The sequence below is a fragment of the Papio anubis genome, chromosome 7 (genome assembly GCF_008728515.1).
Source record: "Papio anubis isolate 15944 chromosome 7, Panubis1.0, whole genome shotgun sequence".
NCBI classification, from domain to species: domain Eukaryota; kingdom Metazoa; phylum Chordata; class Mammalia; order Primates; family Cercopithecidae; genus Papio; species Papio anubis.
The window spans coordinates 108,932,455-108,954,521 of NC_044982.1; the positions used below are offsets into that span (position 1 = coordinate 108,932,455).

General features: G+C 47.8%; 1 protein-coding gene across 9 annotated transcripts in view; it reads right to left on the reverse strand.

Annotated features, from left to right (window-relative positions):
* Positions 1 to 6,942: 6,942 nt before the first annotated feature.
* The window catches only part of FAH (fumarylacetoacetate hydrolase), a 34,873-nt gene continuing 19,748 nt past the window's right edge, over positions 6,943 to 22,067 (reverse strand). For 8 of the 9 annotated variants that reach the window (XM_021940813.2, XM_009210760.3, XM_009210759.3 and 5 more), the window contains 5 exons: positions 20,347 to 20,422; positions 17,516 to 17,562; positions 15,188 to 15,289; positions 14,256 to 14,373; positions 6,943 to 7,176 (listed from right to left, as the gene is read on the reverse strand). In XM_021940813.2, coding sequence (XP_021796505.1) covers positions 7,097 to 7,176; positions 14,256 to 14,373; positions 15,188 to 15,289; positions 17,516 to 17,562; positions 20,347 to 20,422 — 423 coding nt within the window. In that variant the 3' untranslated portion in view covers positions 6,943 to 7,096. Of the gene's footprint in view, positions 7,177 to 10,034; positions 10,237 to 14,255; positions 14,374 to 15,187; positions 15,290 to 17,515; positions 17,563 to 20,346; positions 20,423 to 22,067 lie in introns of all 9 variants that reach the window. The other variant, XR_002523145.2, reaches the window with a different exon arrangement.

Genomic DNA, 22,067 nt, shown 5'->3' on the forward strand with positions numbered 1-22,067 from the left:
TGATGTTGTCCAATGAGGTCAGCCTCCAGGGGCACAAAGAGCAGCACAGGGAAGGATGGAGAACAGATCTGGAGGGACAAAGGGAGACAAACCTGCAGAGGGCCCTGGGTGCTCTTCCTGCCAACAGACCTCAGTCAGGGCCCAAGCGTGCCCAAATCAATGTTCTAACTTTTTAGTTAGAAAAACAATTTTCTGATTATTTAGGAGAGAGGGTTGGAATATCAGTTCCTCACATCCCTTGGACTTCTTATGCAATTTGGTCCACTCCCTCTCCACCCTTCTGCACCAAGGAGAGGGGCACCCTGGTTATATCCAACTATACCCTTTTTCCAAGGAAAGGAGTGTCCACTTGCCTAATCTACATAACTAAGAAGGATCCCAGAATTGAGAATACTTCAGCTGACCATACAGAGGCTGCTGGGCAATATACCGCAAAAAAAGATTACACTGTCTCTTAGAAGCCACCTCCATTTCACAGCAGTCATCCCGTTAAGCGGGGGAGTTATGGGGGTTCACTGTGGAGATAGGACAGCAGCTCAGGCTTTCCGTGAATATATATTAAGGGAAGAGAGACCCCAGAAAGTTAAACGACTCGATGACATTCAAAGGCTGAAACTTAGGCTACAAAAATAGTGCTTCAGTGACCATCCTTGGTACACAGAGGTTGTTGTTTTGTCTTGTCTTGTTTTCCTTTTTTCTTCTCTTAGATTACCAAATACAGCACTAACATCATTTGAAAGAAGAGTCTGGCTTGAGCTTATAGCTATGAAACGGGGAACTTTGTGAGTACAATGCCACACACATTTAGAAGCAACTACTGTCTAACAGAGGGATTGGACACAAAGATGCGTAGTGCACAGGCCTGCCCTTGAGAAGCTTGCTTCCACAGGCCAAAATCAAAGTCCACATCCCACTCTCCCATAAATGGGGAGAGTGTTGTCCTAAAGGCTGAAAGCTCTAGAATCCAGTTTCAGCTCTGCCACTCACTAGTTGTGTAAAATGAGCAAGTCTTTGCTATTACACAATAAATATCCAGAGACAATGTGGGGTCCAAAGATGGAGATAAAGAAACAATATTGCCCTTAGGCTGGAGTAAGGTATGGAGGGGGCGCTTCCTTGGAACTCATGCCACAGAGGCCCCAGCTTATAACAAATACTCATACACAAATCTATTTGTTCAAATTCATACGAGCACTTCTACCCCTTCCTTGGGCCTCAGGTTGGTGCAGCTCAACCTGTACCGCAAATATCCAATCTTATGAGTAATACTGTCCAAGCCAGGAGAGTTCTTCTTCACGTCCCTGCCCTGCATCCTCAAAATAAAAGAGACTGTGTGAATGCCACGCAGGACTGTGGCAGGTCCAACCCTGGAGGTGGACATGTCAGTGGAAGCGCTTAGGTGAGAGAAAGGAATGATTATTTAACTTATTACACACTTCCTCCTAGCCAGAATGTGAATGATTCTTTCCCCAAACAAATGTCATTTCCCATTTATATCAAATATCCACTTTCTTGCTTTTTTTTCTTTTTTGGCTTCTATTTGATTGAAAATTGGTAAAATAGGCAACTGAACTTAATTATCATTGCACTTGAAGGGAGTTGATGGGATGGCAATGTTTGGATGAGAATTAAAGACATAAATTCATCAATTACATACCTACTTTATACATTTTTAAAATCAAACTTCATTTCCAACCTGTGGTTCTGAAGGGACTCACAAAACGTGCCCTAGTTGGCACATGGGTATCATAACCTAAACGAAGAGTGATACTAATTCTTTACTTTGGCAACTAAATGGACAGTGAACACTAAGACTGCAAAGTAGTTTTGTTTTTATAAAATATTTTTAATAAGATTTAATTAATTTTTTGAGCTGGGTGCAGTGACACATGCTTGTAGTTTCAGCTACTCAGATGGCTGAGACAGGATGATCCCTTAAGCCCAGGAGTTTGAGGCCAGCCTGGGCAACACAGTGAGACCCCATATCAAAAAAACAAAACAAAACAGATTTTATTACATTTTCAAAAAATGAATTTAGACATTTCATTTTTATTTGAAGAATTTTGAGATTAAATGTTAAAGCTCTTTAATTATAATTTGTATCTTGCTTTTTATTATTAATAATTTGAATATTTTCAAAGAAAACTAACTTTGAAAGTGCTTATGAAAAATTTAATTTTTCAATTTTTAACAGTTTAGAGTTTTGATGAAGATATTTACTTCTTGTAGAGTGAAGTATAATTCCATATACTTTTTAATATTTTATATTGTCAATAAAACACATTTATGAAAAGCTCAGGAGAGCGTAATTAATGATTCTAATGAAATTAAAGAAAGAAAAAATAATTGTAAAAAATAAAGTCTGATTTTAAAAATGTATAAAGTACAAAATTCATGAATTTATGTCTTTAATGCTCATCCAAACATTGCCATCCCATCAGCTTTCTTCAAGTGCAATGATAATTAAGTTTAGTTGTATATTTTACCAATTTTCAATCATATAAAAGCCATCAATTTGCAAATATGTTTGTTTTGCAATTATGAAAGCAAACATATCTAGGTAGGAAAATAGAAAGTATTTTATTTAACAGTGTATAGCTTGTTTATACCGCCTAAATACTGAGACTCCATGAGCACTCTCAGGTTAGGCCCTGCAAGTACTAGAAGTAGACCTATCAATAAGACACAGTCTGCTCCCAGTGATCTCCTAGAATTCATTCACTTACTTAACGAGTATACATTGAGTGGCTCTTATGTGCTAGGTACTGATGAACTTTCAGTAAGCAAAAGCAGACTATCCTCCAGTAGCTGAAAATCTAATGAAGGCAGATACTAATGAAATCATCATAAACAACAAAGGTCTATTTATTTCCGGGATCATGACCTTGGCGGGAATAGATGTGCCGTGCGACTCCACTCCCTCTTCGAGAAAGAACTTGTCGCTCCAGCTTTTGGGTGTGCTGTTGGCAAACAGTCTGAAAATAAGACTGGCCTCAGCCTTATTTAGTTTTCAAGAGCAACATTTTAAAAAGCAAACACAGGCTTGCAAGCAAGCATCCAGTCTTGGTCCATCTCCCACAAGTTTCTTTCTGCCTCTCTGCAGGAGGAGAGAGAGCAAAATACTCCCACAGCCCTGGAAATCTTGCTGAGAGGGCAGAAAGACAGGGGATACACAGAAAACAAATTAGTACTTCGGAATACAACCCTGCCACATTACTTTTTCTGGAGTTGTTAAAAGGAATATGCTTCCACACTAAAGAAGGGGGAAAAAATGTGAAAATAGAACCACTTTTGAGATCCATTTTGTTGTCAGGAATCTTTGAGATAATATTAATTATGATACTTTGCACCCCAAAATTGCCAGGCATGGTGGCTCATGCCTGTAATCCCAGGACTTTGGGAGGCCAAGGTGGGAGGATTACTTGAGCACAGGCGTTCAAGACCAGCCTGGGCAACACAGTGAGATCCCATCTATACAAAAAATCAAAAAATCACCTGGGCATAGTGGTGTGCACCTGTAGTCCCAGCTACTTGGGAGGCCGAGGTGGGAAGATCACCTGAGCCAGAGAAGTCAAGGCTGCAGTGAGACAAGATTGTGCCACTGCACACCAGCCTAGGTGAGAGAGTGAGACCCTTTCTCAAAATTAAGAAATAACAACAAAAACAACAACAACAACAACAACAAAAACAGAAAAAATTCCCTTGTCCTCAAAAACATTGTCTTCGTTCAAGTCTACACTCACCCTCAGGAGAGCTCTCAATGTACAGTGTTTCAAAGGTAAACCAATGTGTGTGAAAGGCCTCAGGACACAGAAGTACCATGGTGGGGGCAACAAGGCTTCTCTTCCTCCACTCCCCTCTGCAATAGAGACAGGGGCTCCTGGCCCCTGGAACCCCTAGTGCCTGTCCCAGCCCAGGGCAGCAGCATGCCCCTGAGCCTAGCTCCCTTGCCACCCTACAATAAAACCTGCAGTGGGCCCCATCTTGCCAGAAACACCTCTGCACTGACTCCTCCTGGTCAGGTAAAGTTTCAAATGAACTCTACTCTCTGTTCCACAGTCATCCATTCATATTCCAAATGGGCCACTAGTTAAAAACAGGAAGCATAAATGGAATACAAATTATAAGGAAGATACAGTGATAACTATGGCCAACCTGCCTTGAGATGCTCATCATCCCATCTGCAAGCTCCCTTCATCTGGTCAAAATGCTTCTAGTCCTTAAAATACCACTGTCAAAAAGAGGAAATTCGGCTCTGAAAGTCATTTTTGTCTATTTCATATTATTACACACAGATAGGTTTCAATAAATTAGATCTCTAAAACTAAAGACCATTAAAGTCACTTGTCATGTGGGCTGGCAGTGAGCACTTCTGGAGTTGGAGACAGTAAAACAAAGAGGCTCTTGTCGCTGAAGATTAGGGAAAAGTAATTGCCAAGTAAAGCCCAGGCTGGACCCAGAATTAACATCCATTAGTTTGGTTTCTTAAGTGAATCTGGTGCCAGGAACGTTTCTGGCTCTTTCTGCCCTGTGTGTGTTTCAGACTCTGGGGCAGGTCGATTGGGTTTTCCCAACATCACCAAGCCCTTTAAGTGCGTTAAATGCCTAAAAAGGGAATAAGCGTGTGATCTCAACAGATGACATCGGCATTCTCTGGTGCCAGTGGGAACAAGTGGCTTAATAATGATTTTAAGTGACCTTTGCCCATGACCCAGCAATCTCCAGTAAAGACCTACCGTGCGGAGCATGAGGCCTTTTATCTATGTGCAGGTGAGGGCTTTGAGAAAAACAGGAGTCACTCCTGTGGGTTGATGCCAGGAGAGAAGGCTTCAGGAACAATCTCAGAACACAGTCGAGAGAGCAGGGGTTTTAGCTGAGTCAACAGAAGCAGATGTCGCCCTGGGAACGTAAGCCCCAAGAATTCAGAAAAATCCTGGGGAAGGCTTTGGTCTTCCAAATTCAAATAAGTGTTTACATCAGTCTGATCTGGAGAATAGCATCTGGGAGACCCGGCTGACAGCTGCCCTATACAGCATTTCCACTGAAATCAGCAAAGCACTGGAGAATATGGCCCTAGAGCATAGCTCTAGGAAGTAAAGTCCGCGGGGAGCAGTTCAGCCTCAGAGGGTGATATTTCCAAGCCTGCGTGTAGCAGAGACTACTGATTGTCCCCCAGTGTTTATTCTCCCCTTCTTTTAGGGCAATCAAACTAATTTTCACAGGGCAAGCAATGTGTTTAGATGAAATACTGTATTTACAGGCTTTCTTGTAATGAGGTATGGCCTTGTGACCAAATTTACATCAATGAAACGTAAGAAATGTGTGGTATGGGACCAACAGGAAAGCTGCTTAAAGTGACCTAACTCAGGAGGAAGAAGTTCTGCCCTTCCATCCTCCCAATCCTCACCTCTTTGTTGTCTCTTTCTACTGGCCTGGAACTTAGGTATACTAGTTGGAGCTCCAGCAGCCATTTTGCACCATGAGGTAACCCCAAGACTGAAAACCACATACCGAGGATGGCCGAGCAGAGGTATCTTTAATGATACTGTGGAGCTGCCATACTAACTCCAGCCTTCCTCACCCCAGATTGCTTTTATGTAAGGGAGAAATACCAGTCTCCTTGATGTTCTTTAGAAATGATAAGCATATTCCATCCTCAGGGCTTTGCACTGGCTGATTCCTATGCCTGGAGGACTCTGTCCCCAGGTATCCATCTGGCCTGCTCCCCTCACTCCTTCAGCTCTCTAGCAGAAAGGTACTACAGGATTAAGGCTTTCTGTGACCACATTTACAATAGCATCCACATTCCCCAGTCATCCATAAAACTTATTACCATCTGTCATACTACATGTCGTTTCCTTATCTGTTTATTGTCTATCTCTTTCCACTCGAATATAAGCTTCAAATGGGCTATTCTGTTTACTGCTGTGCCTCTCATCCTTAGAACAGTGCTTAACACATGGAAGGTGCTCAATAAAGATTTGTTGAGTGAATGAATGAATGGTACGATCTGATGGATGGGCTCTGCATCCTCAACTATCCTCCTAGGCCCCAGTATAAGGTTCCTCAGGCCCAGGAAAGGTTGCAGGGCACCCTCCCTTGCTGTAGTCACCAAGGAACTAGGGTAGAACCAGGGCTGCCTGTGTGCAATGGGTTGAGGCAGAAGAGATGGGACAGAGCTCACTCTCCTGGCTCTAGTGGGCTTTCAAGAGGTGAAAAGCTAGGTCCTTTTCTGCCATCATCACAGTTCAGGTGTGCACCCATGACTTGGAGGCTCTTCCCAAGGCTTACAGTGTGGAGACACAGCCACAGGGCCCATGAACCAAGCCGACAACCCATATGTGCTCATCCGTTAGCCCCAAGAAATACTGGACATGTAGGGTGCTGTGATGGGCAATTTCATGTACTAATTTGGCTAGAATACCCAAATATTCTACATATTTCTAAGAAAGTATTTTTTAGGTGAAATAAACTTAAATCAGTGGAGTAAAGCACATGACCCCCCACAGTGTGGCTGGGCCTCATTTAATCAGTTTAAGGCCTTCACAATGATTCACTTCCCAGAGGAAGAGAAAATTTTGACAGCAGACTGCTTCAGATTCAAATTGCAGCTCTTCCTTGGGTCTTCAGTCAGTAACCCACCCAGCAGGTTTTGGACTTGCCATCCTCTGAATCCCATAAGCCAATTTGCTAAAAATCAATCAATCAATCAATCAATCGACCTCTTTCTCCTTGGTTCTATTTCTCTGGAGAACCCTGACTACTACAGGTGCCAGTCTCTTTTCATATTCCATGGAATACCAGGAGGCCTGGGATGTCTAATAAGAAAACCCCACAAAGACCCGTGACCTCATGAATAACAGTGAGAAAACATATTAATGAATGTCTGGCAGGAAGGCTTTACACACCTTGACCCACTGGGTCAAATCACGATCATAAGTGGACACAGCTGCACCTGCGGCAGTGCAGGCCTCAGAGCACAAGGGCTTTATTTGTCACTGAATGAAGGACCAGGCCTACAGCCCAAGGGAGGACCCCCATCACAGGGTTGAAAGGGGTGCTTGAGCCCTTTGTTTCTGGAACAGCAGAGAAAATCTCATGATGGCAAGAGAGCAGGCAGCACTTTTCCAGCACACTGGCCAAAGCCGATGCGGTAACCATCCCCCTGGCAGTACCCTGGAACAGAGGAGGACAAAGGTCAGTCACAAAGTTGCTGGGCTCACCAGAACCAACACCTAGGCAGCGGCAGTGCCCGTCAGCACACAGCTGGCCCAAGGCAGGAAGGTGTCATCAGAATCACACACATATCTTAAACACAAGAATAACCCTCCACAGAAGCTGGGCAGAGTTGCACGCAGGAGCACTTGGACTAGAACCTGGGCCCACCTCACAGCCAGGGATCCTCAGAGGAACTGCAAGGCTCAATAGCTTTCCTGTGGCTGATATGGTTTGGCTGTGTCCCCCACCAAACCTCATCTTGAGTTATAGCTCCCATAATTCCCATGTGTTGTGGGAGGGACACGATGGGAGATAATTGAATCATGGGGTGGTTTCCCTCATACTGCTCTCATGGTAGTGAATAAGTCTCATGAGATCTGATGGTTTTATAAGGGAAACTCCTTTCACTTGGCTCTCATTCTCTCTTGCCTGCCACCATGTAAGATGTGCCTTTTGCCTTCCACCATGATTGTGAGGCCTCCCCAGCCATGTGGAACTGTGAGTCCATTAAACCTCTCCTTCTTCATAAATTACCCAGCCTCGGGTATGTCTTTATCAGCAGTGTGAAAACAGACTAAAACAGTGGTCAACTCTCCCCACACAGGTTTGGGTTCAAATCCTCGCTCTGCCAATTAGCCTGAAACCAGAATACCTGAGTTCAAAGCCTAGTTCCTCCACCTACTGGCTCTGTGACCTTGGGTCCCTCTAGACCTCAGTTTCTTCATCTGTGCAATGGATCTAATGATAGTGCCCACCACACAGGACTGCTGCAAGGATGATGGGAGCAAATGCGTAGAAAACGCTGAGAACAGTCTCAGTCCCCATGTGAAATACCCTGTAAGCATCAGTCATTATAACCTTTATGAGCTGGGTGGCTGGGAACAAGCTGTTTAACTTCAGAACTCACCTCCCTCATCTACAAACAAGAAAAACAATGCTTATCTCTCAAGGTTGTAAGGATTAGACTAAATATTTCAGTGAAATTCCCAGTACATCTCAGAAACTAATAAATACTAGTTTCATTCATTTAATTCCATTTCAATAAGGCTGATGGAAAAGCAGAGAGAAGTCCATCTCTGCCCTTGAGAGGGGTCCACTTAGAGGGAGTGGGAGGTCTGGATGAGAGATACAGAGAAATGTCTACAAGGTGCTGAGTGAGCAGCATGGAGGGAAAGGGAGCAGGGAGCGGGGACATCTGAGCCAGGCCTTGACAGGTAGCTAGGAGTTCATTAGGGAAGACACATGAAAATGCCACTCCAGACAGAGGGAAAAACATGTGCAAAGGCTCAGAGACTCAAGCATTTGTCACATCTGTTCAGTGAGGCTGTCCTTTGGGGGACCCTAAGAAGCCAGGTTACCAAGGGCTCTGAGAAGCCATGGTAAGGTGTTTGAACCTCATTCTAAGGGCAATGAGGTGACACAGAGGAGTGTTCTGCAACTTTCACTTATCAGAATCAAGTCAATACAGAGGCCTTCAGGCACCTGGGTTGAATTGCTTCTCAAAGGCCCCGAGCCACATGAAAGCCAGAAGAGGCAGTGACAGGGCACCACTGAGACGACACCAGGCCCAGGATGGAGGCAAAGCCACTTCTGGGGATGCTAATGACCTTGAGTTACAGAAAAATACTATTAGATCCCCTCGCCTGCTGGAGGCAAGCTCCAAACACGGAGCTGTGCTTTCTGCTACCCAACGTGAAGAGAAGAAATGATGCATTACAAGATCCCAGAAGCCAAAAGAAAGAAATCCGAGCACAATGCTGAGAAGACTCATGGCCGTCTGACACCGAGACCAAGGGTGCATCCGCACGACGGGGTCAACGACATCTTCAACAAGCCCTCCCGGCCCGAAAGGGTACAGCTTCTCTGAGGTGGTCCTCATGGCCACCCCTGCCCAGCAGCAGCTCAACCCAGCATGTTTCCTCAGCCCTCTCCCTTCCACTGCCTGGTCATCTGAACGGGCCTTCCAGCTCGGGTCACTCTGACCACTCTCCTTCTCTGGAAAGGCAGCAGCTTGAACACCACAGTGGCATTCCCAGAATTTTTGGTCCTGGAGCCCCTTACCCTCCCTGGCGCCAGCACAGTCGAGCCAGCCTCCCTGGCTGGGCGCACCCCATGACCCACATGCTGACAACGTGCAGGGATGCCCTTTGTCAAGAACTATGCCCTCGCTTCTTCTGTTGCTCAGTTTCATTATTTTCTGTCAGTCACTTTTCCATCTCAATGCTCAGAAATATCCACACCACTGGAGGAAAAAAAAAAAAAAAGCCTATTAAAGTAAAACTGGCTCCCAGCAGAAATTTATTAAACAACTATCAAAACAACTAACTCGGAACTGCAGCATTTTTAAAGAGCCTTCTCCCAAACATGGTCCTGAAGGAGAACGGTCACCGCTTCTACACCCTGGGACCCCTGGCCACCCTTGCCCAGGAATTCTGTGCCAGGCAAGGGAAGCAATACAGCTAGAGAGAGAAACTGGAATCAACAGAGACACAGGAAGACCAGGTGGCAGATGCCACCACTGAGAGACACAGGGAAAGAAACGAAAGACTTTTGCTCAGATATTGTTTCCAAATAATGTCAGATACCAAGAAAGAATCCACAACAAACCACAACTATCAACACATCTAAGATCCGAAGGAGAGTGGGAAATGCATGTGTCCAGCAGTGCAGAGCCATCTGTGCAAATGCCTGTGAGAACACATTCTTGCAAGTTGCAAGCTGAACACTAGATGGGGCTTGTGAGCAAGACCAGGGGATGGATGAGTTACACCAAGACCATCAGAGATTTTTGTTAATTATTGGTTTGTTTACTTCACCTGTTCTCTTGCTGAACATTTTGTGGTTTTTGGACTCTCAGAAATGAGAATCTCATTGCACCACTTAAAGAGGCAAGAGGACACAAGGGTTCAGAGCACAGCTCCTGGAGCCCAGCTGCCTGTGTTCAAACCCTGGCTCCACCCCGTATCGCCTGTGTGATCCTGGGTAAGTATGCATCTTTCTGGGTCTCAGTTTCCACATCTGAAAAATAGAGACAATAAAAGTAGCTGCCTTGTTAGGAATAGAAAATGTACTGCAGGTAAAGCACTTGGCACAGTGTCTGGCCTGCAGTAAGTGCTGTGGCATTGGCTGATGCCAGCACTTCTGAATGTTCTATCACATTTCCAATGGTTAGAAATTGATCTGGGGAAGAAGCATCCGTGAAGGGCAAGCAGGGAAATGAGAGGCAGCCATAAAGGCATCTGAGCAGGTACAGAGAAGGAGGAGGAAGGCCAGGAAGAGCTGAAGAAACCATGTGTGGCTTTCAAGCAAGAAAGCAGCTCAGCAGGGCCACGTGACCAGTGAAGTCGTAGAAGGTGACGGCAGAGCTGTCCGCCGACACGGGGCACGTTTGCACAAGGTAACACAGCTGACGCACCACCTCCACCTGCCTGCTCCTCTGCTTACCCCCTCTTTTCCCCCATCAAATCACAGCCCAAATTTTAGCAATATGCACTCATTTGAGTTTTTCAGTGGTCCCCTTCCGTATGAAATTCTCTTTTTTATTTTTATTAATATATAATGTATGCCTCTCATCTTAGCAAATTGTAATTCTTCTTTCTTGGTTCCAGGGGATTTTGAGCATCTGTTCCCATTTCCCTCTTCACTTGCCAACACATGCTTCTTCAGATCCAAGGAACTGCCTTTCCCTGAATTCCTCTGCTGGCCTCCAAAAATCCTTCTGGAGCAAGGCATTGTATACACAAACAAACATGGAAATGACTCTCATGGCATCTTGGCTCCTTTCTCAATCCTTCCCTGGCTCAAATGTCAAGAACACATGTGCATTCCAACTGCTAAATACCAGCCTCCTTTCTTCCAGGCCCTGGACAGCTGCCTGGTCTAGCATGGCTTAGTCAGGGGCCCTTATCACACTGACAACAGAGAGCTAAAGCCACCATTTTCTCTTCTGCCATCATCTCTTTCCTTCCTTTCCCCAAATCAAAACTTCAGAAAGTGCTTTCACTCAATCCACAGAACCGTGACCAAAGGCCTGCGGTAGGTCTGGCAAGCATTGCAGAAAGACTAGAAACAAACCCAGCAGGGGAATCAGAAGACCTCGGTTGCAGCCTGGCTTCCCCAGTTGTGGGACTTTTGTCAAGTAACCTGCCTTCTATCAGCCTAAGCTTTCTACTCTGCAAAATGGAGGCAATGATATATTACCAAATGGCTATTGTGAGTAAAAAATGAAATAAGGAAGGTGGACATGCCTACAATATGGTTGGCTACTAGCAGATGTTCAGTAAATATTGTCAAATGCAAATTAGAGAGGTTTAATTAGGCTGCAGAAATGTGAGCAAAATGGGCATTTATTGACTAATAATGGGTATCATCTGCTGTTTTGAACTCGGCCTGCATCTTCTCTACCAAATCCACTTTATTCAAAGAACTAACCAACAGCCACACTGAGCATGCACTACGTGGTTGCTACTTGGACTAAACTTCGCTCTCCAAGAGCTCTGGAGTGGACTAAATTATGGCCCCCAAAGACAGGCCGAATCCCTAGGACCTGTGAATGTTACCTTATATAGTAAATTTTTTGGAGATGTGATTAAGTTAGGATCTTAGAATGAGGAGATTGTCTAGGTGGGCCCTAAATACTATCACATGTGTGTTATAAGAGAGAGGTAAAGGAGATGAGACAGAAGAGGAGGCAACAATGTGACTGTGGAGGCAGAGATCGGTGCGATGTGGCCACAAGCCAGAGGCTTCCACCAGACGCTGGAAGAGGCCAGGGACAGACGCTCCCCAGAGTTTCCAGGAACGTGGCACTGCCAACACGAGGATTTTGAACTTGTACCTTATAGAACTGTGAGGGAATACATTTCAGCTGTTTTAAGCCACAAAGTTTGCGGTACTATGTTACTGAGGCCACAGGAAACTAACACAAGCTTTTAGTTAAGCACAGAAACTGACATGAACATCATTAACCAGAATTCTGTATTTTCCATGAATTGCTAGCAGAGAGGACAGAGATATTGATTCTACCTGAGCAACCAGAGAAGGTAACATTTGGGCTGAGCCCGTGTATATCCAAGGGTTTGCAGGTAATGAGAAAAGCAACTCTCTTATCACAGAGGGTTACGTATTAGAACGAGACTGTAAGACTAAGCAGGTAGAGCAGAATCAGAGGGGAAGATATTGATTTGTTGAAACAGCAGCTTTGAGAAGACCTTGAGCAGAAGAGTAATGGGAAAAGCAAACATGAAGGTTCATTTTTCAGGCACCATGAGCAGGATGGATTGCAAGGGCCTGGTGCAAAAGCTCGTCTAGGATTTCAGGCCTGGAAGGGTGATGGTGTGGAGTGGGTCCGCGGCACAGAGATGGCAGGACATTTTCCAAGGATGCCCAACAGACTGTGCTGATGAAACGGGGGCAAGGTTCCAGCCCATAGATTGTCAGCGGTACGAAGACAGTCAAGGAAGGAGGGGCGAGGGTGACAATTAGGTATCCCAAGGGAAATGTGTGGTCAGCAGGTGGAGAGCAGGACATGGAGTGTTACTGCAGAGGTCGGGCACCACCTCGCCCCAGGGTGGCTGTTCTACTGGGCAAGCAGGTGCCACTGCTTGTCACTTCATGCAGGGATCCCATTAAGAAGAGGTCAAGAGGCAAAGCCTTCTAAAAACTGGGTTCTGGAAAAAAGCAGCAATGACAATAAAGAAAACTATGAAAAGATGACCATCATCGCCATTTTTAAGCACTCACAAGGTAACGTGTCCTCTGATAGGTGCTTTAGACACTATCAAAGGTGTTAAACACCTAGGTTCTGAAGATAAGCTGCCTGGAAAGGAAACCAGATTTCATTATTTACTGGCTGCAGATCTGGGGCAACTCATTTAACCCCACTACGCCTTCACTTTCTCATCTGTAAAATGGTGCAGTCACGACACTGGAATATAAACCCAGAAGAGCAGAGACTTCATTTGTCTTTTTACCACCAGAACCCCAAGATGGGACTCAGAGTAGGTGCTCAATAAATGTCTACAAAGGGAATAAACGAGTTCATTTAATCTTTACAACTATGCTGTCAGGTTGCGTATTGTATTCACTCCATTTTAAAGATGAAGAAGGCTGGGCACGGTGGCTCACGCCTGTAATCCCAGCACTTTGGGAGGCCAAGCCGGGCAGATCACAAGGTCAGGAGTTTGAAACCAGCCTGGCCAACATGGTGAAACCCCGTATCTACTAAAAACACAAATATTAGCCAGGTGTATTAGGAGAGCTTTTAGTTAATCATGGAAACTGACACGTACACAACTAGCACGCCTGTAATCCCACCTACTCAGGAGGCTAAGGCAGGAGAATCGCTTGAACCTGGGAGACGGAGGTTGCAGTGAGCCGAGACTGTGCCACCACACTCCAGATTAGATGACAGAGCAAGACTCTGACTCAAAAAAAAAAAAAAAAAAAAAATTAAAGATGAGGAAAAACTGAGTCTCAGAAAGGTTAAATAACTTAATGAAGGTCGCACAGCTGGTGGGGGACCTGGGAGTCCAACCTGAATCTTTCCAGCTCTAAAGAGTGTGCTGCTAACCACTATGGTGCCCTTCCCCTCTATTAGTAAAATGTGGTAGGCAGAATGGCCCCCCAGAAGAATTAAGAGGCACCCTTGCGTCCTCGCAATGGGCTGCTGGGAAGCCTCATCCACTAACTCAGCTGAACCTTCCTTGATCCTAGTCATAGCTCACCAAGTTTCTGCACAGGAGGTTTGCTGCAAAGTCTGGACCCTGAGGAACCTGCCAGGATTTTATAATTTTGCTCAGGGAGAAGGGAGACCAAGCAGAATGTCTACAGTCTTTCTGACCTGGGGAGACTCACGCTTGAAGTCCTGGGTAGCCATAGCTGTGGGGAAGGACAGAACAAGCAGGCAGAGACTCTGGGAGGCAGAGTCAGGATGCATTAGAACAGATGGCTTCATGGCCAGGTGGAAGCGTCCCGCAGCTAGAACAGTGCACGGCGGGCAAGGAGAAAGATGAGCTGCTGGGTTTGGCAGCCCTCACCTGTTATGATGACTTCATCCCCGTCCAGCAGAAACTTCCTGGTCTGGCCATTCCCCAGGTTGATGGGCTTCGTTCCCTTCCACGACAGTTCCAGCATGGAGCCGAAGCTTTCTGGCTCCTTATTCACAGGAAAGGAGAGAAAGAATACCATGAATTTATGCCTTGGCTCTGGCGTGGACCATGCTCAGCAAGACCTGGGAGTCCCGAGAAGCAGCAGGGGCCCTCATGCCCCTCAGAAACACTGTCTCGGCCTTGGTGGGATCACTGCAGAGATGCCTTTGAGACTTGGAACTCTGCCCCTTCTTCCTGTGGGGACAGCAATGGTTCCACTAAGGACGGCGCTTATTTAGGAATCAGTGAATCCCTGACCAGAGTGCCCAGTGCCCCCTGCAGCATCCCCTCCCCACTCTGGAGGCTGCAGTTTGCCCAGATACTATGATGCTTAACACCCTCCTGTCGACAGCTCATGGAACAAGAGGGCTCGGCGAGGCCCCTGCAGGGAGTGACTGACGCATGCACCACCCCAAGGTCATCGTCTCCGAAGGTTCTGTGACTCCCGCAGGCTTACAGGGGGACAAGTGGGCAGGAAGGGGCACAGCAACATGGCCACCTCATCCTGGGAGGGTACAGTGTGAGATGGTGACAACAAGACACTATCACTGTCTCCTGACTCCTCCCCACGTGTCACTGTGCTGCTCCCCTACAGAGGCAGAGACCCAGGCCTCCATTCTCACACCAGTCTCCTTAGGTTTGCATTTGGATGAGAAGTCCCTACTGCACCCAGAGAGAAAGGCTATGAGGAAGACAGAGTTGTGAGATACACCCACCTTGGGCCTGAAATTCCTTCTTGAGGGTGAGCTGAGGGCCCTCGGGGCTGTGTGGGGAGTAGGGATGCTCTGTGTGGGCAGCCCTCAATGCAGCCAAATACTCACCGGCCCACTGATGGTCCCAGTAGCCAAGAGGTCCCCCGGCCGCAGGTTGCAGCCATTGACAGAGTGATGAGTAAGCTGCTGCAGCATCGTCCAGTACATATACTGTGGGCAACGGACGCAAGGTGGAATGAGCAGCTGCAGGCTCAGCCTAGCATCCCAGAGGCAACTGAGCACAGCCTGCCCTGCTCACGACCACCTTCCCTGGCCTTTCCCCAGTCCCGAGCTCCCCCAGCCAGCTCTCTCCAGGCCCTTATAGCAAGGACACACTGTCCTCCTAGGGAGCTGCCCAGAGACTTCCCTCAAGCTCTTTCATCTCCTTCACAAGCTCCGACCTCAGCTCCTCTGCTACCTCAAGCCCACACTGACCACCTTCTCCAAGCAGCATCCCCTAGGGGCTGACCTTGCTGCTCAGTCCCTCAGCCTGCAACATGTCCATGTGTACAACACTCCACTCTGCCCTGGGAACACCCTCCAGTCCTGCATTGGGAGAATCTAAGTCCTCACCACAGCAGAGGCTTCTTGTGAACAAAGCCCTTGCTCCCATTCTCCCATGCCGGGCCTTGGGATGGACACTGAGCAATGGAGCTGAATGATTCAAACACAATGTCAGGGCAGGCCAAGAAGTGATGGAGAGCTACGGGAGGTCAGGCTGTGGGCAGAGGGGTCCAAGGTACCACGTGCCCACCGAGACACTCAGAGGCAATGCACGCCCGCGCCTGTCCCACGCCACAGCTTCTCACATCGCCACTCCTATAGTCATACATCCCAGCATAGGAAACCCAAAAGATGGATTCTTGCCCACAAGCCCCCACAAGGAGGCCCCTTAATTTCTTCTTACTAGCCTAAGGAGCCCAGAATAATATTAAATTAGAAGGGAAATTAGGGGAACTAGGAATGGTTCAATGATTCAGAGGATATTCAAAAGGCCAAGAAACAAATGAACCATAAACATATGACTAACATGCCCAGCTGCATTAGTCATTAGGAAAATGCAAACTGCAGTCACAATCCCCGGCACAGTTTGAAAGAAAAGGCAAACACCACCAGGGCTGACGAGGATGTGGAGCAGGCAAAATGCTTACATGCTGCTAGCGGGAGTATATACTGGTATAACCACTTCAGAAAACTGTTTGGAAGTACTCCTAGGCTGAATCTACGTGTACTCTATGACCCAGCAAGCTTATTACTGGATATACACTCAACAGAAATGTGCACATATGTGCACCAAAAGGTGTGTACTAAAATGTTCACAGTAACTCTATGATAGCCAAAAACAATGGAAACAACCAAATGTCCATCAATTGTGGAATTGATGTGACTTAAAAAAATAAATCAAGTGTGGAATATATATATCATGCAACACTAGAAGGCAATGAGAAAAATGAGCTATCATTGCAAAGAGCAACAGGGTCGAATCCCACAAATATAACACTAAAACAAAGAAGCCAGCTAGAAAAGAATACATGCTATCCTATGATTCCATTTCCATAAAACTGAAAAACAGGAAAAAAAAATATGGTAATAGAGGTCAGGAGAGGAGTGACCTTTGCTGGAGGGAGTGATTAAGTGACCTGGTGGGGCCCAGGGGTCTGCTGAGATGCTGGAAATGTCCCATTTCTGATCTGGGTGCTGGTTGCACAGGGATGTTCATTTTAGGAAAACTCTTCTAGCTATACATGTATAATATGCACTTTTTAAAATTTTTATTTTTTGAAATAGGGTCTTGCTCTATCACACATGCTGGAGTGCAGTGGCGTGATCATGGTTCACTGCAGCCTCAACCTCCTGGGCTCAAGTGATCCTCCTGCCTCAGCCTCCCAAGTAGCTGGGATCACAGGTGCATGCTACCATGCCCGGCTAATTTTTTTACTTTTTACAGAGACAAGGTCTCATTATGTTGCCCAGGCTGGTCTCAAACACCTAGGCTTAAGTGATCCTCCCACCTCGGCCTCCCAAAGTGCTGGGATTACAGTAATGTGTGCATTTTTATCTATGTGTATTACGCTTCAATTAAAAGTTCACTTAAAAAATAAGTCACTCTCACCAATACAGCCCCTGGCAGGACAGGATAAACCAGGAACGAGACCTTTACAGGAACACCTGTTGTCCCCCAAGAAAATCCCTGGCCACATTTATGCAGCCTCTGTGTTGAGAGAACTCTGTGACCCCATGGCCACTCCTAAAAGAGACAGGCCATGGAAGCTCCAGGCCCACAGGCTGAGCCATCATTATATCCCAAAAGCAATGCCCTCCTTCTGCTCCTGCCAAGAAGAAGAGTCTCTCTTTCCCCCAATTCTAAGAAGCAGTCTGATCAGCGCCAAAACTTACCTTAGAATTGGACTTGCATATGGTAGCCGCCTGGCTCATTCCTTCTCCTGTTGGAAAGAAAAGCAATATTGATGAAAACTTAATTCCATGCTTCAGGGAGGCAAATAAAAAAAGAATTGTTCTGTGGTTGAAGCTTCCCATCGTCCAACATGATTTCACTTAAACTCTGTGAAACAATTAGCTCCTAGGACATCAGAGCTGGGATGTCCAGGGTTGGCCAATACATGCGCACGAGTCACCACTTCCTCCTCCCACGCCTACAGCAGGCGGCATTAACTGATCACAGCGCATGTTTGCTCTGAGTCCACATGCAGCCTCAGAAATCCTTCTTAACACAGTGAACCTGGCACCCACAAATCCACTGGAGATAGTGTGCCATTTGAAGGCTACTTGTGACCTTTGACCAAGGATAACCTGCTGTCCCCTCAGGAGTCCTCTGGATAGCTGGGTCATCTGTCCCCTGCCAAGCTCCTCCAGTGATGGGCAATGTGCTACTTTACAATGGACCAAACAATATTTACTAAACATCTACTACATGCAAGTTACCGGACTGTTGTTGTTCCACTTCTGAACAACACTAATAAGTAGAAAGCTCCTCTGCTCCCTCAAAACCTGGCTTCCTCCCTTGGTCCTAACTTCCCCTCTGAGGTGGCACAGAACAGATGTGCTCTTCAGCCATGCGAGTTCTGGGTCCCCCAAGCCTGCTCCTCCCCAGACCCTTTCACCTAGATCCCAACTCAGAACATCAGAACTGCAAATGCAAGACTACATCTCTGGACACCATGCTTTCTGGATAATTTTGTCCCTTCTCCACCAGTGGCCTCCCCTGGGTGAGTTCACCTCTAGGCAGGCAGGAAGAAATATCTAGGATGAAACCAGATAGAAAATACACTCCAAGCATGCATAGTGAGTGGCAGGAGGCCAACCTAGAACTTGTGACGCTTGGATTGAGTCCCAGCCCTGCCATTAGCCAGGTAGGTGGCTCGGGGTGAATCCTTCTCCTCTCTGAGCCTCAGCTACCTGACCTGGAACCTGAAAGAGCAGGTCCAGCACAGCTTCCCAGGGGGCCCTGAGCAGCCAGGAGGCTCTCTGTGGCAGCCTTTTCTCCGTGGAGCATCCTGCTCCCATGGCAACAGCTCCTCACTCCTGCAGGGTACTGAGCCTCCTGACAGGAACCACCTCATGAAGGGCCGAGACCCTGGAACTGGCAGTGAGACAGACACGGCAAAGGCTGGTGTGTGCAGACACAGCAGATGGAAGAATGGAATGGAGCTGGCTGGGCGCGGTGGCTCACACCTGTAATCCCAGCACTTTGGGAGGCTGAGGCAGGTGGATCAACTAAAGTCAGGAGTTCGAGAACATCCTGACCAACTTGAAGAAACCCCGTCTCTACTAAAAATACAAAATTAGCCAGGCATGGTGGCACATGCCTGTAATCCCAGCTACACAAGAGACTGAGACAGAAGAATTGCTTGGACCCAGGGGCGGGGGTTGTGGTGAGCCGAGATCGTGCCATTGCACTCCAGCCTGGGTAACAAAAGTGAAACTCTGTCTCAGGAAAAAAAAAAGAGAAAAAAAAAAAGAGAAAGGAATGTAGCTAAAAAGGAGATGTGGCCAGAGTGTGGCTAGGAGGTCTGTGTGTGGCCACCAGGCAAACCCTCTCCACCTGAGGGCCTCTATTGGGACTGGAAAATGACACCTGACTCTTCCTAGGTACAGACCCTGTCCCAGACCTTTGCATGAATTGACATGTTTGGTCCTCACAACACACCATGAGGTCAACGCCATTATTATCCCATTTCATAGATGACAAATGAGGACATGGCCAGGTTGGGCAACTTGCCCAAAGTCCCGCAGTTGAGGAGCAGAGTCATGGCCTGCAGAGCCAGTCTCTTTACTACCAACTCTCTGCCGGTCTGTTCACGGAGCTGGGCTGAGCAGCCACAGGGAGATGTGGGCCCTGTCTATCTCAGGGCTGGCCCAGTGTGGGGATCTCAGGCCTGTCTGCAAGACACTCAGGGCTGGCCCAGGGTGGGAATCTGGGGCCTTGATGCGCTGGCTCTGTGTGGCCCCAGGGGCTCAGCCAAGCCTCCTGCGAGCAGACCCACAAGGACATGCTTTCAAACAGGCACTCAATGAAATGTGCCACCCACCACAGAAGTGAGGGTCAGTAGCGATATGTGAGCGGGGGCCAGGCAGCCCCTGGAGAGGCTGGAGACGGGATTCAAGTGGAAGACAGAGGTGCCGGACTCCATCCTTTCAGCCCTATCACTGAGAGCTCAGTGATAGGGTTAATGCCCTGTGGGCCCAGTTAGGTTCCCAGTGAGCACCAGAGCGTCTCCTCCCCTCCTGTTTTATTTTATGTTATTCTATTCTATTCTATTCTATTCTATTCTATTCTATTTTTTTGAGACAGAGTCTCGCTCTGTCGCCCAGGCTGGAGTGCAGTGGCGCCATCTCGGCTCACTGTAAGCTCCGCCTCCTGGGTTCACGCCATTCTCCTGCCTCAGCCTCCCGAGTGGCTGGGACTACAGGCGCCCACCACCACGCCAGGCTAATTTTTTGTATTTTTAGTAGATGGGGTTTCACCGTGTTAGCCAAGATGGTCTCGATCTCCTGACCTCATGATCCACCCGCCTCAGCCTCCCAAAGTGCTGGGATTACAGGCGTGAGCCACCGTGCCCAGCCCTCTTTCCTTTAGAAGAGCCACACGTCTCCAGGGCTGTAGCATGTGCCCCCACCCTTGCCAAAGCTCAGGAGCCTTCAGGACAAGGCACACAGGCACACATTCCCTCAGAGCTCCTGGCCATGTCTATCCCCCCATGACATACCTTTCAGGGCAACAGAGAGGTTGATGTCAAATGTGTAGGGCTGATCATGGCAGAGATACGGCAGAGGCCTGGGGTCCTGGGAGGGCAAAGCACAGCACAGAGGTCACTGGCAGGTGGGCTGAGCTCATCCGGCTGGGCCCCCAGACCAGTCAGGCCCCCGGCAGCACCTGTTCCCCCAGGCAGAGGGTCTGAGACAGCAGGAGCATTCCCTCTCCAGGATCCCAGCACTGTGTCCCTGGATAGCAGTGGGGGGATCATACTGTGGGGCTCCAGGAAAAGCAGCCAAGGAAGGGGCATCAGCAGGTCAAAGGTCACAGAGGCCAAACCAGAGATATTCCTGTAAGCCACGGGAGGGGAGAGAAAGGGAAGGTGGGCAGCAGACAAGTCAAGATGGGGAACAAAGCATGGCCTGTGAGGAAAGGCTGGGGCCTGAAAGGGCATTGCAGGGCCCCTGGAAGGCAGAGGGGTCACAAAAGAAGCAGACAGCCCTGGCTGGTGTTGGAGCCAGCGAGGGAGGCAGCTTGGGTGGCTGGGCCAGAACATCTGCACTTCGGCCAAAAACAGTGTTTTCCAAAGCATGGTACGTCAGTCACCCATGGGACATGAGATCGTTTTTGGTGATTCTAATAGTTATGAAACACTGTAGCTAGTGATGCCAGTAGGAATATAAAGTTCCCTTCTTAATATATTAAGTTTTAAACCGGGAGCCACTCTGAAGAAAAACATTAAGTAAATAATGGTTCAGAAGGGGTAACAGTAGTGATGATTGTACATAAATGGTGTTCAGGAAGGGCTGGCACAGAGGAGTGTGGGCAAAGCCTTGTGATGACAGACCTGGAAGAAGGCAGATGACTGGAGGACAAGCAGAGAGAGGCTGTGGCCTTCCGGCCCTAGGGAGACTAGACAGGGTCGCTGTCGGCTAGAGAGAAAGCCACGTTCTGGATACTGAAAATGAGCAGGCGTGGGCAGGGAGCAGCGAGGAGAGAGCAAGGGGCGAGTGTGAAAGCCCCACAGTACTTCACTAGAACTGGCTTGCAGGGAAAGACCTCAAGGTTGATTGTAGCACAGCAAACATGAGATGACCCCAGAGGCAGAGGAACACGGGATAGCAGTGTGGGTGCAGGACCTGCACAGGGTGTTGCTAGAGGCCCCCAGCAAATGAGTGGTGAGATGCTCAAGTGAGGATGTGCAAATGGCTGGGAGCTTGGCCTGGATCCCCACAGGGAGGTCAGAATTGGAGAGGGGCATCGTGAGGACTCAGAGACACTGGAGAACGAGGACAGGTCACATGCCAGAAGCCAAGGGGTGAGGCAATGCCAACAAGAGTGAGGGGCCACAGGAAGTCCATGCTGAAGGGAACACAAGGTCATGACACTGGCTATCGGGTCACAGGTGACTCTGGCCAGATGTTGCCAGTGATGGAGTGGGGCAGATTGCAAGAGGCTGAGAAGGGGGGACTGGGACCAGGGGTCAAGGCCTAGGCCCAGTGGCAGACCCAGTGGTAGACCCAGTGGTGCTGGGAACCAGAGGCTGCCGGGACTCCCTTGTTGCTGGGCTCCAAGCTGCATTCTATGAGTTGGGATCCAGGTGGCGCCATTTGCACAGAACACAATTTGATGGCCACCTGGGAGGTTGTGCAATGTTGGTACCTGCAGGGACTCCTCCTACCAACTGGCCAGATCCCCTGGTCTTGCAAGATTCTTAAGGTTACAAAATCCTGT